This window comes from Pteropus medius, unplaced genomic scaffold (genome assembly GCF_902729225.1).
Source record: "Pteropus medius unplaced genomic scaffold, Ma_sr-lr_union100, whole genome shotgun sequence".
Classification (NCBI taxonomy): domain Eukaryota; kingdom Metazoa; phylum Chordata; class Mammalia; order Chiroptera; family Pteropodidae; genus Pteropus; species Pteropus medius.
In genome coordinates, this window is record NW_024352784.1 from 6,686,821 (window position 1) to 6,700,250 (window position 13,430).

General features: G+C 37.1%; 1 protein-coding gene across 1 annotated transcript in view; it reads right to left on the bottom strand.

Annotated features, from left to right (window-relative positions):
• The window catches only part of GDPD4 (glycerophosphodiester phosphodiesterase domain containing 4), an 81,881-nt gene that overhangs the window by 14,541 nt on the left and 53,910 nt on the right, over nt 1-13,430 (bottom strand). Inside the window, exon 13 of the mRNA XM_039848329.1 lies at nt 12,631-12,778. Within this exon, the coding sequence (XP_039704263.1) occupies nt 12,631-12,778 (148 nt within the window). The remainder of the gene's footprint in view (nt 1-12,630; nt 12,779-13,430) is intronic.

The following is a 13,430-nucleotide window of genomic DNA, read 5'->3' on the forward strand; positions in this document are numbered from 1 at the left end:
CTAGATTTTGAACTTGGATTTTGTATCCAGAAACTTTACTGTATTTGCTTATTGTTTCTTGTAGTATACTTGTGGAGTCTTTAAGGTTTTCTATTTAGAGAATCATGTCATCCGCAAGTAGTGACAGTTTGACTGCTTCATTTCCTCTTTGGATGCCTTTTACATCTTTCTCTTGCCTGATTGCACTCGCTAGGACCTCCAAAGTTATATTGACTAACAGTGGTGATGGCGGACAGCCTTGCCTTGTTCCTGATCTTAGAGGGAAGGTTTTTCGTTTTTCACCATTAAGTATAATGTTGGCTGAGGGTTTGTCATAGATGGCCTTTATTATGTTCAGGTGCTTTCCTTCTATACCGATTTTGTTAAGTGTTTTGATCATAAATGGATGCTGTATCTTGTCAAAGGCTTTTTCTGCATCTATTGATATGATCATATGATTCTTATTTTTTAATTTGCTTATGTGGTATATCACGTTAATCGATTCACATATGTTGAACAATCCCTGTGTCCCTGGGATGAAGCCCACTTGATCATGGTGTATAATCTTTTTAATATGTTGCTGTATTCAGTTCGCTAGTATCTTATTTAGGATTTTTGCATCTGTGTTCATGAGAGATATTTAACTGCAGTTTTTTTTTTTGTTGTTTGCTTTACCAGGTTTTGGTATCAGGATAATATTGGCCTCATAAAATGAGTTGGGAAGTATTGCTCCTCTTTGATTTTTTGGAAGAATTTGAGGAGAATAGGTATTAAATCTTCTTTGAATGTTTGGTAGAATTCACTGGTGAAGCCATCTGGTCCGGGACTTTTACTTTTTGGTAGGTTTTGATGACTGTTTCAATTTCCAAACTGCTGATGGGTCTATTAAGAATTTTTTGGTTCTTCTTGATTCAGTCTAGGAAGGTTGTATTTTTCTAAGTACATGTCCATTTCTTCTAGGTTATTAAATCTGGTGTTATACACTTTTTCACAGTATTCTTATATGATCCTTTGTATTTCTGCAGTATCTGTCATAATTTCTCCTGTTCATCCCTGATTTTCTTTGTGTCCTCAAAGAACCAGCTCTTTGTTGCATTTATTTTTTCTATTGTTTTTTTGTGTTTTGTTTTCAATTTTATTTATTTATGTTCTAATTTTGATGATTTCTTTCTTTCTGCTGATTTTAGGCTTTATTTCTTCTTCCTTTTCTAGTTTTTTAAGATGAAGTGTTAGGTTGTATATTTGGGTTCGTTCTTATTTTTTGAGATAGGCCTGTAATGATATGAACTTTTCTCTTATGACTGCTTTTGCTGTGTCCTAAAAGTTTGACATGTTGTACTATCATTATCATTCATTTCTATATATCTCTTGATATCTCTTTTTATTTCTTCTCTAACCCAGTTTTCTTCAGTAGTATATCATTTAATCTTCATGTACTTGTAGTTCTTCCCACTTTCTTTTTGCAGTTGATCTCTAGTTTCAAAGCATTATGATCAGAGAATATGGTTGGTATTATTTCAACCCTCTCATATTTGTTGAGGCTCTCTCTGTGTCCCAGTATGTGGTTGATTCTTGAGAATGTTCCATGTGCACTCAAGAAGAATGTATAAGCAGCAGTTTTGGAATGGAAGGCTCTGTAAATGTCAATTATGTCCAGATGGTCTAATGTGTCATTTAAGGATGTTATTTCTTTACTGATTTTCTGTTTGGATGATCTGTTCATATCCAACAGGGGACAATTTAGGTCACCTACTATGATAGTGTTTTTGTCTGTTTCTCCCTTTTTTTCTGTTAGTAATTGCTTTACATATTTTGGGGCTCCCTGATTGGGATCATAGTTATTAATAAGTGTTATGTCTTCTTGGTGCATGATTCCCTTTGTCATTATGAAGTGTCCCTCAGTATCTCTTTCTTTCTGAGATGCCTCGTCACCTTGGTTGTTCATGGTGTTTAATGGACTATTTTTCTGCCTGAGCATTAATGGAAGTGTATTTTGCCTTTTCTGGAAGAAGATATATTATACATATATTTTCTCTCTTTAGCCTGTTGTAAAGAAGACATTTTTCTTTTTGTTTCCAGCCTCTTGGATCTCTGCTTTACATAAAGTTAAAAATGCCCTTTCCCCCGCCCCCATATATTCAATCATGCTTGCTACTCTCAGTCTCAGTCCCTGTCAGTGTTAGCAACAGTTTCGGTAGCATTTGCTCAGATTCCCCTGGGTCCATGTTGTTCTGTCTTGGAGGATATGGGGGAGTGGCCCTCTGCACTGGGGCTTGGGGGCTGCAGCTCAGCCTTGTGTTTTGCCACCCTGGCTGGTAATAATCAACTGTTGCTTCTTTGCCATTCCCGCCTCTCTGATTTCTGCCCTGATCCCTGGGCACTGCCGCTGCGTGGAGCTCACAGCTCTCTCAGGCATGGCTGTTCAGGGCACTCACTGTACCTTCTCCCTTCCCACTTCTCCTGCAGGAAGCTCCAGGTATGACAGGCAGCTTGTTTCTCCCAGTCTACCACCGGACTCCCGGTGTTCTGACCTGTGGTAGCTCTTATCACAGATCCCTCACTCAGACATGCTTGTGTGCTGGCTGGGTGTTTTTTTGTTGAGTTATAGATGTTCAACTTATTGTTATTTCAAAGAGAGAGATCTGGGGACATTTCTCACTATGCCATGCTTCTGACGTCACTCCATTTGCTTTAAATAACTGAAATTACCCATCATTCAGGGGAAAGTTTTCCTTTAAACTACATTCATTTTTTTATAATATAAACTTGGTCCTTCCTTTGAGGTAGAGGAGCCAGGTGGAAGCACTTGCAAAATACTCCCAGAAGCTCAGCCTGTGGCACTGCACAATTCTGGAGCATAATCTACATTCCCTGCCTGATGTCAGAGCACAGCCAGAGTGCCCATACAATTGTCCTAATTTCATATCTAATACTCACAATAGCCTTAATATGCAGATACAGAGGAAGCGCTTAACCAACTTCTACTAAACCGAGGCTCTTAATCTCCTCTTGGAAACAGACTGACTGATGCCTCGACCTGCTCCCTCATGCTCCCCGGTTAAGCATCACCAAGCAACATCAAGAATCAGTTGTTCTTGTTCCTCATATGGCTTAGAACAGTTACATTCGTTGTTATAACTGCAGTGTAGTTAAATATTATTTAAATCTATAAAATGAGCAGGAAAAAAGTATGTCATTTTCAAGAAAACTAAGTCAATGCTTTGAAAAACTCAATGAAGACAGAGTAGTTCATAAAAAAATAAACTACATTTGAATTAGGTGTGAGTGAAACACTATAATACAGAGATCCCCAACCCTCAGGCTGTGGACCGGTACCAGTCCATGGCCTGTTAGGAACTAAGCCACACAGCAAGAGGTGAGAGGTGGTTGAGCGAGCAAAACTTCATCTGTATTTGAAGCCACTCCCCTTTGCTAGTAGCATCACTGCTTCAGCTCCACCTCAGATCATCAGGCATTAGATTCTCATAATCTAATTCTCATAATCTAGATTCTCAGAAGCCCTGGTCCCTAGTGCCAAAAAGGTTGGGGACCACTGCTATAAAAGATTGGGATAGGGAGATTATTAAATTATGGGTATAGTCCTTATTCAGACTGTTTCTCTCTATGACTAAGTTCTTGTTCTGCTTTAAAGAAGTAAAACTTAGAAATCATACTTGGTTCATCTGGATGTTTAAATAAGCAAGAGAATACAGAATTCAACCAGCTGAATTATCCTCAAAAAAAATTTGACTCTATGTCAAAAGGTAAATGAATATCTTAAAGTAAAACGTGTAAGGTACGTGTATGGTAGTTAATAAAATGACCACAACATTCCTCCCCAAATTCAAGCCTGGGGAATGACATCAGAAGTATGGCAGCTTGAGGGGGCCATCATGATGTCTCCAATTAATATTACAACAAAGTGAATAGCAATAATCCAACAAAGGATTCCTAGCCTAATACATGAACACTCTGAGAGATTTGTGCATCAAAACATCAGAAGGTGGTAGAGTATAAGAAAAGAGGGGAGGAGGGAAGGGAGAACAGCAGAGACAGTTGTTACAGACACAACCTGGAGCTCAAGGCAGGTCACGGGGAGAGGAGAGGAGAGGAGTAAGGCTGCTGCATTCACTCTGTAGCCCTGAGAATTCCTGCCAGAGTGGTTAGCATATAATATGGCTGAACACAGCAATTTATCAGTGCAGAGATGGAATACAGCTGTGTGACAGCTATGTTCCAGCAGCTGCCAGTGCCAGGCAAAAAATAAAGCCACAGAGCCTGGCCACCTCCCCACACTCTCCCAGAGCTCACTTCCCTGCACCCTCCCAGAGCTAGCAGTAGGTCCCAGAAGAAACTATAACAGTGAGTGTCAGGTTACAAAGCAGAATATCTACAGCTCTTAGAACTGAAGAGACAGCTCCTGAGTGGCAGATGCATACACTGTGGCTAATGCCAGTGACAACGGTGGATATACAGAGATGAGGCAGCTGAGGTCTGGCAGTGGCCACTATTGAAAGAAAAGCAAAGCCTCAAATACACCAGTGGCCTCTCCCAACCTACTCTACCCACACCCATCGAGGCTGATCCTAGTGGGGGCACCTGGACACCTCAGGAAGCACACTGGGACTTCAGGGGTTCTGGATCCCATTACCCACAACATTCTCCCAAAGGAGTGGATCCCTGAGACCAAGGTGACCTGATCACAAAGGAAACACCCATCTTTCCAGGGAATACAAGGCATTGTCCAATACCCAACAGAGATCCAAGAAGCCTGAGCAGTGCAAGAAGAGGTTTGTACTCCTTCAAGCACCACCTACTGGAAAACAAAAGAAAAACCTCTTTTATTGACCTCTTAAATAGGCATCACTCTTAATAATAATTAAATAAAATAAAAGAGCTTATTCCCATAAATGCCTATGCAGAGAAATAATCCATTAAATATCATGAAGCAAGGTAACAAGGCTGCTTAGAAAGAAAATTAAAAATCTCCAGAAAATAAACTTAAAGATATGGAAATATGTGATTTAAATGACAGAGAATTCAAGATTGCAGTTCTGAAAAAATGCAACGAGATGCAAGAAAAATCAGATAGGCAGTTTAGCGAACTCAAAAATAAAATCAACAAACAAAAAATACATTACCACAGAGATTGAAACTTTAAAAAAGAACCAAATAGACATTCTGGAGCTGAAAAACTCAATAAAAGTGATGAAGAATGAAACAGTGAGCTTAGGAAATACAGCTGACCAAATGGAAGAAAGAATTCATGATATTGAAGACAGAAATCTGGAAATGATGCAGATGAAGAGAGAGAGACTTGACAGTAAATAAAAATGAAAGAGCTCTACAAGAACTATCTGACTCCACCAGAAAGAACAATATAAGATTAATAGGTATACCAGAAGTATATGAGAGCAAGGAGGGAACAGAGAGTCTATTCAAACAAATAGTCAATGAGAATGTCCCAAACCTACAGAAAAAACTAAACCATAGAATCCAAGAAGCAATCAGAACACTTAATTATCTCAATTTAAAAAGGCCTCTCCGAGGCATACTATATTAAAATTGTCAAAAATTAGTGAAAAAGAAAGAATTCTCAAAGCAGTCAGGGAAGACGATAACCTATAAAGGAAAACCCATTAGACTATCATTGGATTTTTCAGCAGAAACTATAAGCTAGGAGGAAGTGGGATGTAATGCTCAAAATTTAAAAGAGAGAAATGACTAGCCAAGAATAATATGTCCAGCAAAGTCATCTTTTAGATATGAAGGAGAAATAAAAACCTTTCCAGACATACAGTAGCTGAAGGAATTTACCACAGCATTATGGGAAATACTGAAAGGGGTTATTCTACTTGAAACAAAAAGGCAAAAGGATACAAAACTATGAGTAGGGTGACAGACAGACTGGCAGATAGAAGCAGGAAACTGCAACTCTTATACAGAATAGGGCAATATATACTTAAATATAACATGAAAGTTAAAGGAGGTAAAAACATAAAAAAAGAAGACGATAACAATGGCTACTACAACTTGGAAATGAACACACAGCATAAATAGGGATAATTTGTGACAATAAAAACATAAAATGGGAGGGGGGTCAAGGTCTGAATTTGCAAAGGGGAATGGAGATAAGATGCATGTAGAAGAAAAAAGACTACTGTATATGTGAAATTTTCCTTTACACAAACTTAGTGGTAACCACACAAGAAAAGCCAGAACTGAGACACATAATATAAAAAAAGAGGGAATAGAAGAAAAAAAATTATAGAATACCTCCAAACTAAAATAACAGAGAGAACCAGAAGGCCCAAAAAATGATGAAGACACTGAGCTACAAAAGATAAGATGGCTAAAGGAAATTCTCATACATCAATAATCAACCTAAATGTAAATAATCTGAACTCATCAATAAAAAGGCACAAAGTAACAGACTGGATCAAAAAACAAAATGCAACCATATGCTGCCATCAAGAGACACATCTCAGGTGCAAGGACAAATATGGACTCAAAGTGAAAGGGTAGAAAACAATATTCCAAGCAAACGGCATCCAGAGAAAAGTAGGTATAGCTGTACTTATATCTGATGAAATAGACGTAAGAGGTAAAAAAGGTAGCAAGAGACAGAGACAGGCATTTCATAATGCTTAAAGTGGCAATGCATCAAGAAGACATAACACTTATCAATATATATACTCCCAATCAGGGAGCACCAAAATATATAAAGCAAGTACTAGTAGAACTAAAGGGAGAAACTGACAAAAAATACAGTTATAGTAGGAGACCTAAAAACTCCACTGACAGCTATGGATAGATCTTCCAAACCGAAAATCAATAAGGAAATATTAGCCTTAAATGACACATTAGACCAAATGGACATAATCAATATTTATACAGAGCCTTTTATCCCAAATCACTAGATTATACATTCTTCTCTAGTGCACATGGAACATTCTCAAGGATAGACCATATGTTGAAATTTAAGAAGACTGAAATCATACCAAGCATAGTCTCCAACCACAATACTTTGAAACTGGAGATCAACTGCAAAAAGAAAGTGGAAAAACCCACAAATATATGGAGATTAAACAACATGTTACAGAGGAATGACTGAGTCAATGAAGAAATAAAAGGAGAGATCTAAAAATACACAGAAACAAATAAGAATGAAACTACAACATATCAAAACTTTTGGGATACAGTAAAAGTGATAAGAGCAAAGTTTATGTCATTATAGGCCTACCTCAAGGAACAAGAAAAATCTGAAATACTACATCTTCAAGAAATAGAAAAAGAAGAGCAAATGAAGTCCAAAGTCATCAGAAATATGGGAATAATAATAATTAGAATAGAAATAAATGAAATTGAAAACGAAAAGACACTAGAAAAAATTAACACAACAAAGGGCTGGCTGAACTCACTAAGGAAAAAAAAAAGAGAAAAGACACAAATAAACAAAATCAGAAATGAAAGAGGAGAAGTTAGGACAGATATCACAGAAATACAAAGAATCATACAAGAATACTATGAAAGGCTATATGCCGTCAAATTCAATAACCTAGAAGAAATGTACAAGTTCTTAGAAATATATAACTTTCCTAGACTGTATCACGAAGAACTGGAAACTCTAAATAGACTGATCCAACAGTAAGGAAATTGAAACAATCATCAAAAACCTCCTAAAAAGTAAAAGTTCAAGACCAGATGCCTTCACTAGTGAATTCCACCAAGCATTCAAAAAATATTTAATACCTGTCCTTCTCAAACTCTTCCAAAAAACTGAAGAGGAAATACTTCCTAACTTATTTTATGAGGTCAACATTACCCTGATATCGAAACCTGGTAAAGGTAACACACAAAAAAGGAAACTACAGACCAACATCTCTGAATAATACACATACAAAAATCCTAAACAAACTACTAGCAAATCAAATACAACAATACATTATTAAAAAGGTTATACATTGCAATCAAGTGATGGTTCATTCCAGGGGTGCAACGATGGTTCAATGCATGCAAATCAATTGCTGTGATAAACCACATAAAAAAATAAAGGTTAAAATCATATGATCATATCAACAGATTCAGAAAAAGCATTTGACAAGATACAGCATCCACTTATGATTAAAACACTCAATTAAATGGAGATAGAAGGAAAGTACCTGCACATAATGAAAGCCATATATGACAAACCATTAGCTAATATTATACTTAATGGTAAAAACCTGAAAGCTTTTCCTCTAAGATCAGGAACAAGACAAGATGCTCGCTGTCATCACTATTATTCAATGTAGTATTGGAAGCCCTAGCAAGAGCAATCAGGCAAGAGAAAGAAAAGTCATCCAAATTGGGAATGAAGAAGTCAAATTGTCACTTTTTGCAACAACATGATTCTTTATATAGAAACCCAAAAAGACTCCACCAAAAAACTATTGGAAACAATAAACAAATACAGTAAAGTTGCAGGATACAACATCAATGTACAAAAATCCACATGTTCCTGAACTAACAATGAATTTTCAGAAAAAGAAAGACTAAAACAACTTTCGTTTTGCAATTGCAACTAAAAGAAGAAAATACTGAGGAATAAACTTAACAAACGATGGAAATTACCTATACACTGAAAACTACAAGACATTATTTAAAGGAAATTGAAGAATACACAAAGAAATGGAAAGATAATCCATGTTCATGAATTGGACGAATCAACATAATAAAAATGGCCATATTATCCAAAGCAATATACAGATTTAATGTAATCCCCATCAAAACTCCAATGGCACTTTTTAAAGAAATAGAACAGAAAATCATCAGATTTGTATGGAACCAGTAAACACCCCTAATAACTAAAGTAATCCTGAGAAAACAGATCAAGGCCAGGGGTATCACACTCCCTGACTTCAAATTATACTACAAAGTAACAACAGATAAGCAGAAAAACAGATACACAGACCAGTGTAACAGAACTGAGAACCCAGAAATAAACTCGCATATATATGGGCAAATAATTTTCTACAGAAAAGCCAAAAACAAATAATGGAGAAAAAAAAGCCTCTTCAATAAACGGTGCTGGGAAAATTGGAAAGCCACGTGCAGACAAATGAAACTTGACTGCTATCTGTCACCATACACCAAAATTAACTTGAAATGGATGAAAGACCTAAATATAATTAAGACCTGAAACGACAAATTGCATAGAAGAAAACATAGGTACTAAATTCATGCACCTTGGTCTTAGAGAGGATTTTATGAATTTGACTTCAAAGGCAAGGGAAGTAAAAGCAAAAATAAATGAATGGGACTATATAATACGAAAAATCTTCTACATGGCAAAAGAAACCATCAACAAAACAATGAGGCAACCAACCGAATGGGAGAAGATATTTATGAACACTTCAGATCACGCTAATATCCAAAATATGTAAAGAACTCATTCAACTCAACAACAACAAAAAAACAAACGATCCAATTAATAAACAGGCAGAGAATCTGAAAAAACACTTCTCCCAAGAAGACATACAAACGGCCAAAAGACATATGAAAAGATGCTCAAATTCACTAGCTATTGGGGAAATGCAAATCAAAACCACAATGAGATAACATCTCACACTTGTTAGAATGGTTATTATCAGCAAAACAAGTAACAACAAATATTGGAGAGGTTGTGGGGGAAAAAGGAACTCTCATGCACTGTTTTCTACTACAGAAAACAGTATGGAGTATCCTCAAAAAAATTAAAAATAGAATCTCTCTTCTGGCTATACACACCCAAAATTTGAAAACATTTATCTCTCTTCTGGCTATACACACCCAAAATTTGAAAACATTTATCCATAAAGATATGTGCATCCCTATGTTTATTGCAATATTATTCATGGTGGCTAAGACACAGAAACAACCCAAGTATCTTTCAACAGATGACTGGATAAAGAAGATGTGGTACACACATACAATGGAATATTACTCAGCCATAAGAAAAGATGAAATACTGCCATTTGCAACAACATGAATGGATCTTGAGATCATCATGTTAAGTGAAGTAAGTCAGACAGAAAAAGTTGAGAACCGTGTAATTTCACTCATATGTGTGATGTAAAATGGAAAGCAACAAACGAATGACACAAACAGAGACTCACAGACACAGACAACAGTTTAGTGGTTACCAGAGGGAAAGAGGGGAGAAGGAATGTTAGATAAAGGGTAAAAGGGGTCAAATATATGCTGTCGGAAGGAGATTTGATTTTGAGTGGTGAACACACAATGTAATGTATAGATGATGTATTGTTGAATTGCACACTTGAAACTACATAATTTTATTAACCAATGTCACCCCCATAAATTTAATAAAGAAAAACAAGCCCATATGCAATGTGACTTTGCTGTTCCTCCCCGTCAAGAGGTGGAGTCTGTTTCTCTCCTGCCCCACCTTGAATCTGGACTTGGCCATGAGATATTTTTTTTGGCCAATGGAACATTAGCAAATATCACACTGGGAAAATTTGAAAAGTACATGTGCATTGGGGCTTGACCACTCTTCCTGCTGGGAACACAGTGCCACCACTGCTTGACCTCTCTTGCTGCTAGGAACCCACTGCTCAAGTTGGCTGCCTTGAGGACGAGTGATCACAAGAAGAAGAGACTCCAGTCCTCCCAGGTAAGACCCCAGACATATAAATGAGGCCATCCTAGACCATATAGCCCAACCAAGCTGGCTCAGACCAGAGGAACCACTCAACCATCATACAGAATGTGACAGATATTTGTTTCTTTAGAGCCACTAAGTTTTAGGTGAGCTTTTTTAAATAGGAAAAGCTGATAGACTATATACTTTTTATGATTCCCCACTTAAACCTTTTCATTGAACAGATCAATGATCAGATAAGGCTGTGTTAGATAAAAGTGTTTCTATTATTATTATCTCCCATTTACAAATAAACAAACTGAAGCGCAGAGAGGTTAACTAACATTTCCAAGTTTACACAATAATTGGTAAAGCCAAGACTTGAATCTGTATGTTCTAACACCAGAGTGTGGGGCTGCTTGAGAAAGCCCGTGGATACTGGCCCCACCTCCCTGAACAAAGTGACATGGATTCCTTTAAAAAGGCCAAGGCCTGTTGTAGAAGGAAGTTTTTTAACTTACATACAATTTTTCCTTTTTGAATTTTGAATCACATGAATTCAAATATTATCAATTAAAATATTAAAATGAAAAGTTTTATTTAATATATCCAAAGGGACAACTTTGAGACATTACTGAATTAGTGGGATAGGATTATGAAGGTGTATGTTGCTTTCTAATTTATGCATTTTTACAATGATTAAATTTTATATAATGCATAAATTTTCTTTCTAATCAATTTTAAAAGACAAAAACATTATAAAAATATATAGCACACATGAAGAGAAACTATATAAGGACAGACAGGTGGAGAGGCTTCACTCTTGCCAAGGGATCTGCCATCCAATGTTTCCTTCAAGGTCATTTCCAGAAAGCTGCCCAAGTCACTGAGAAAAAAAGGTCAACAATCTGATAATGCCACCAGAGGGCCTCAATGCACTACTGGCCCTGTGAGATTGTGCCCCTGACTTTGATCCCCACTCTCCTTGGTCCTGTCCCTGGACACATCAGAAAAAGAAGTTAGTTAGGATGGAGGTATGAAGAAGTCAACCTGAAATATTTAAGTTTTTCATTTAGACTTCTCTGTCTAAAGCTTTAACTTTCAAAGCAGTTTAGAGTTTGGGTTATTACTCTGGACTGGGTAATTTGATACTGAATTGAGGCTTTCTGGTGATTAACATGAACTTTTAGAAATTATCTAAGAGTGACTAGAAAAGCTATGGGACCAGAGTAAGATTTCATTCAAGGTCAGGGAAAGGTCTAGCTCACAGAACGGTATAAAGAGTCAATAAAGAGAAATTAAACCATTTTCTGGTATATACTATTGTGTACCACTCTGTCAACCTATTCTACAAAGATAAGAAAAATGGGCTCTGATAACAGTTAACTGATAAGCTGGGGCTCCCTCTACAAATAAATGATGAGATTTAGCTAGGACTGTTACCTGGGTGTTAAGGTCCCCAACCCTCTGGCAATAAGCAATAACAGGGCCAGAAGGGGAAACCAAGCTATGTGACTAAACACTGACTCTCCTCTTCAAAAGTATTTTGTTTAGGACACACAGTTTTCACTTTGGAGTCAAGTACACTTGTTTTTCTCTCCATATCCCCTGCCACTGTCATTGTTGCCATGCCTCTAGGAAGGTAGGACTATAATAACAAAACTCTAGACTCAAACCTCATTCTGAATCTTGCATCATGAAACAACAATGTGCAAGAATCTTAATATCTTCATGCTTGTTTCCTTATGGGGATAATAACAGTGGCTAACTCAGAGGACTAAATTACATAATGCGTGAAAAGCACACTGTAAGAATAAACAGTAATTGTTAGAAAAATATCTTTTTATCCCTGAAAATCACAGAAGGACCTGGGTTATAAAAGGGAGAATGCCACATCTCCAATATTTCAGAAGTCTCTGCTCTTAAGTAGCTCCCCAGGAGATGGCACAGTGGGCAATGTATGAGTCAGGTCAGTTACACAGACTCCTACTGTACCAGACTTGGAAGAACAATCTGGGCAACCAGCTCACCATGAAGAAGTAAGGGTGATTTATCTGCCTCAGGAGCTGAATGTTGTCTGTGGTCACTGAGTGAATCCTGGAGCACCAGGCCAGTGAGTAGAGCCAAGGTTCATTGACAATGTATAAGTTGATGTTGATGTTAGCTGCTTTATAATCTCTGGAACAAAAACAGAACCCACAGGGGGATTTAGACTTAATCTCACTCTTACCATCTAAAAGGGGAACAGCCACCATGTTTGTGAAAGAAAGGCTATTGTTTAGATCACCAGAAGCAGCTGGTCCTAGGACAATTTATGATATGACATGCAGAATGGGCTCATGTTGCAATGAGATAAAGGACTGGATTTAATACCTCCTACACCAATAGTGGTGTGTTAGTAAAATGGATGTCCTAAAGGAAAAAAGGAAAGAAGAAAGAGAGAGGCAGGGGGAGGGATGGAGGGAGGGAAAAGAAAACCCTTATTTGTACTATTTGCCAATTTCCATGGTGTAAATAGCCAATTTCAAGCTACCACTGGTAAAACAGGTTTCTAAAGTTTCTGAGTATTTTAATAATTGGCTACCATGAGCTGGTATGATCCAGCTCCAGCACACTCTTAGGTAGCAATTATACTTACTTTCATCTAAGCACTTGACAATACTCTATCTGCTTTCCTGTCAGTCTTCTTTACTTGAGTATAAGCAAATTAAATGCAGAGGCAGTGCCTTATTCATCTCTGTATATCCAGTTCCTAGCAAAATATCTGCCTTCATAAATCATAATTGAAGGAATGAATAAATGAATATTTATTTACATTATATAAATGTAT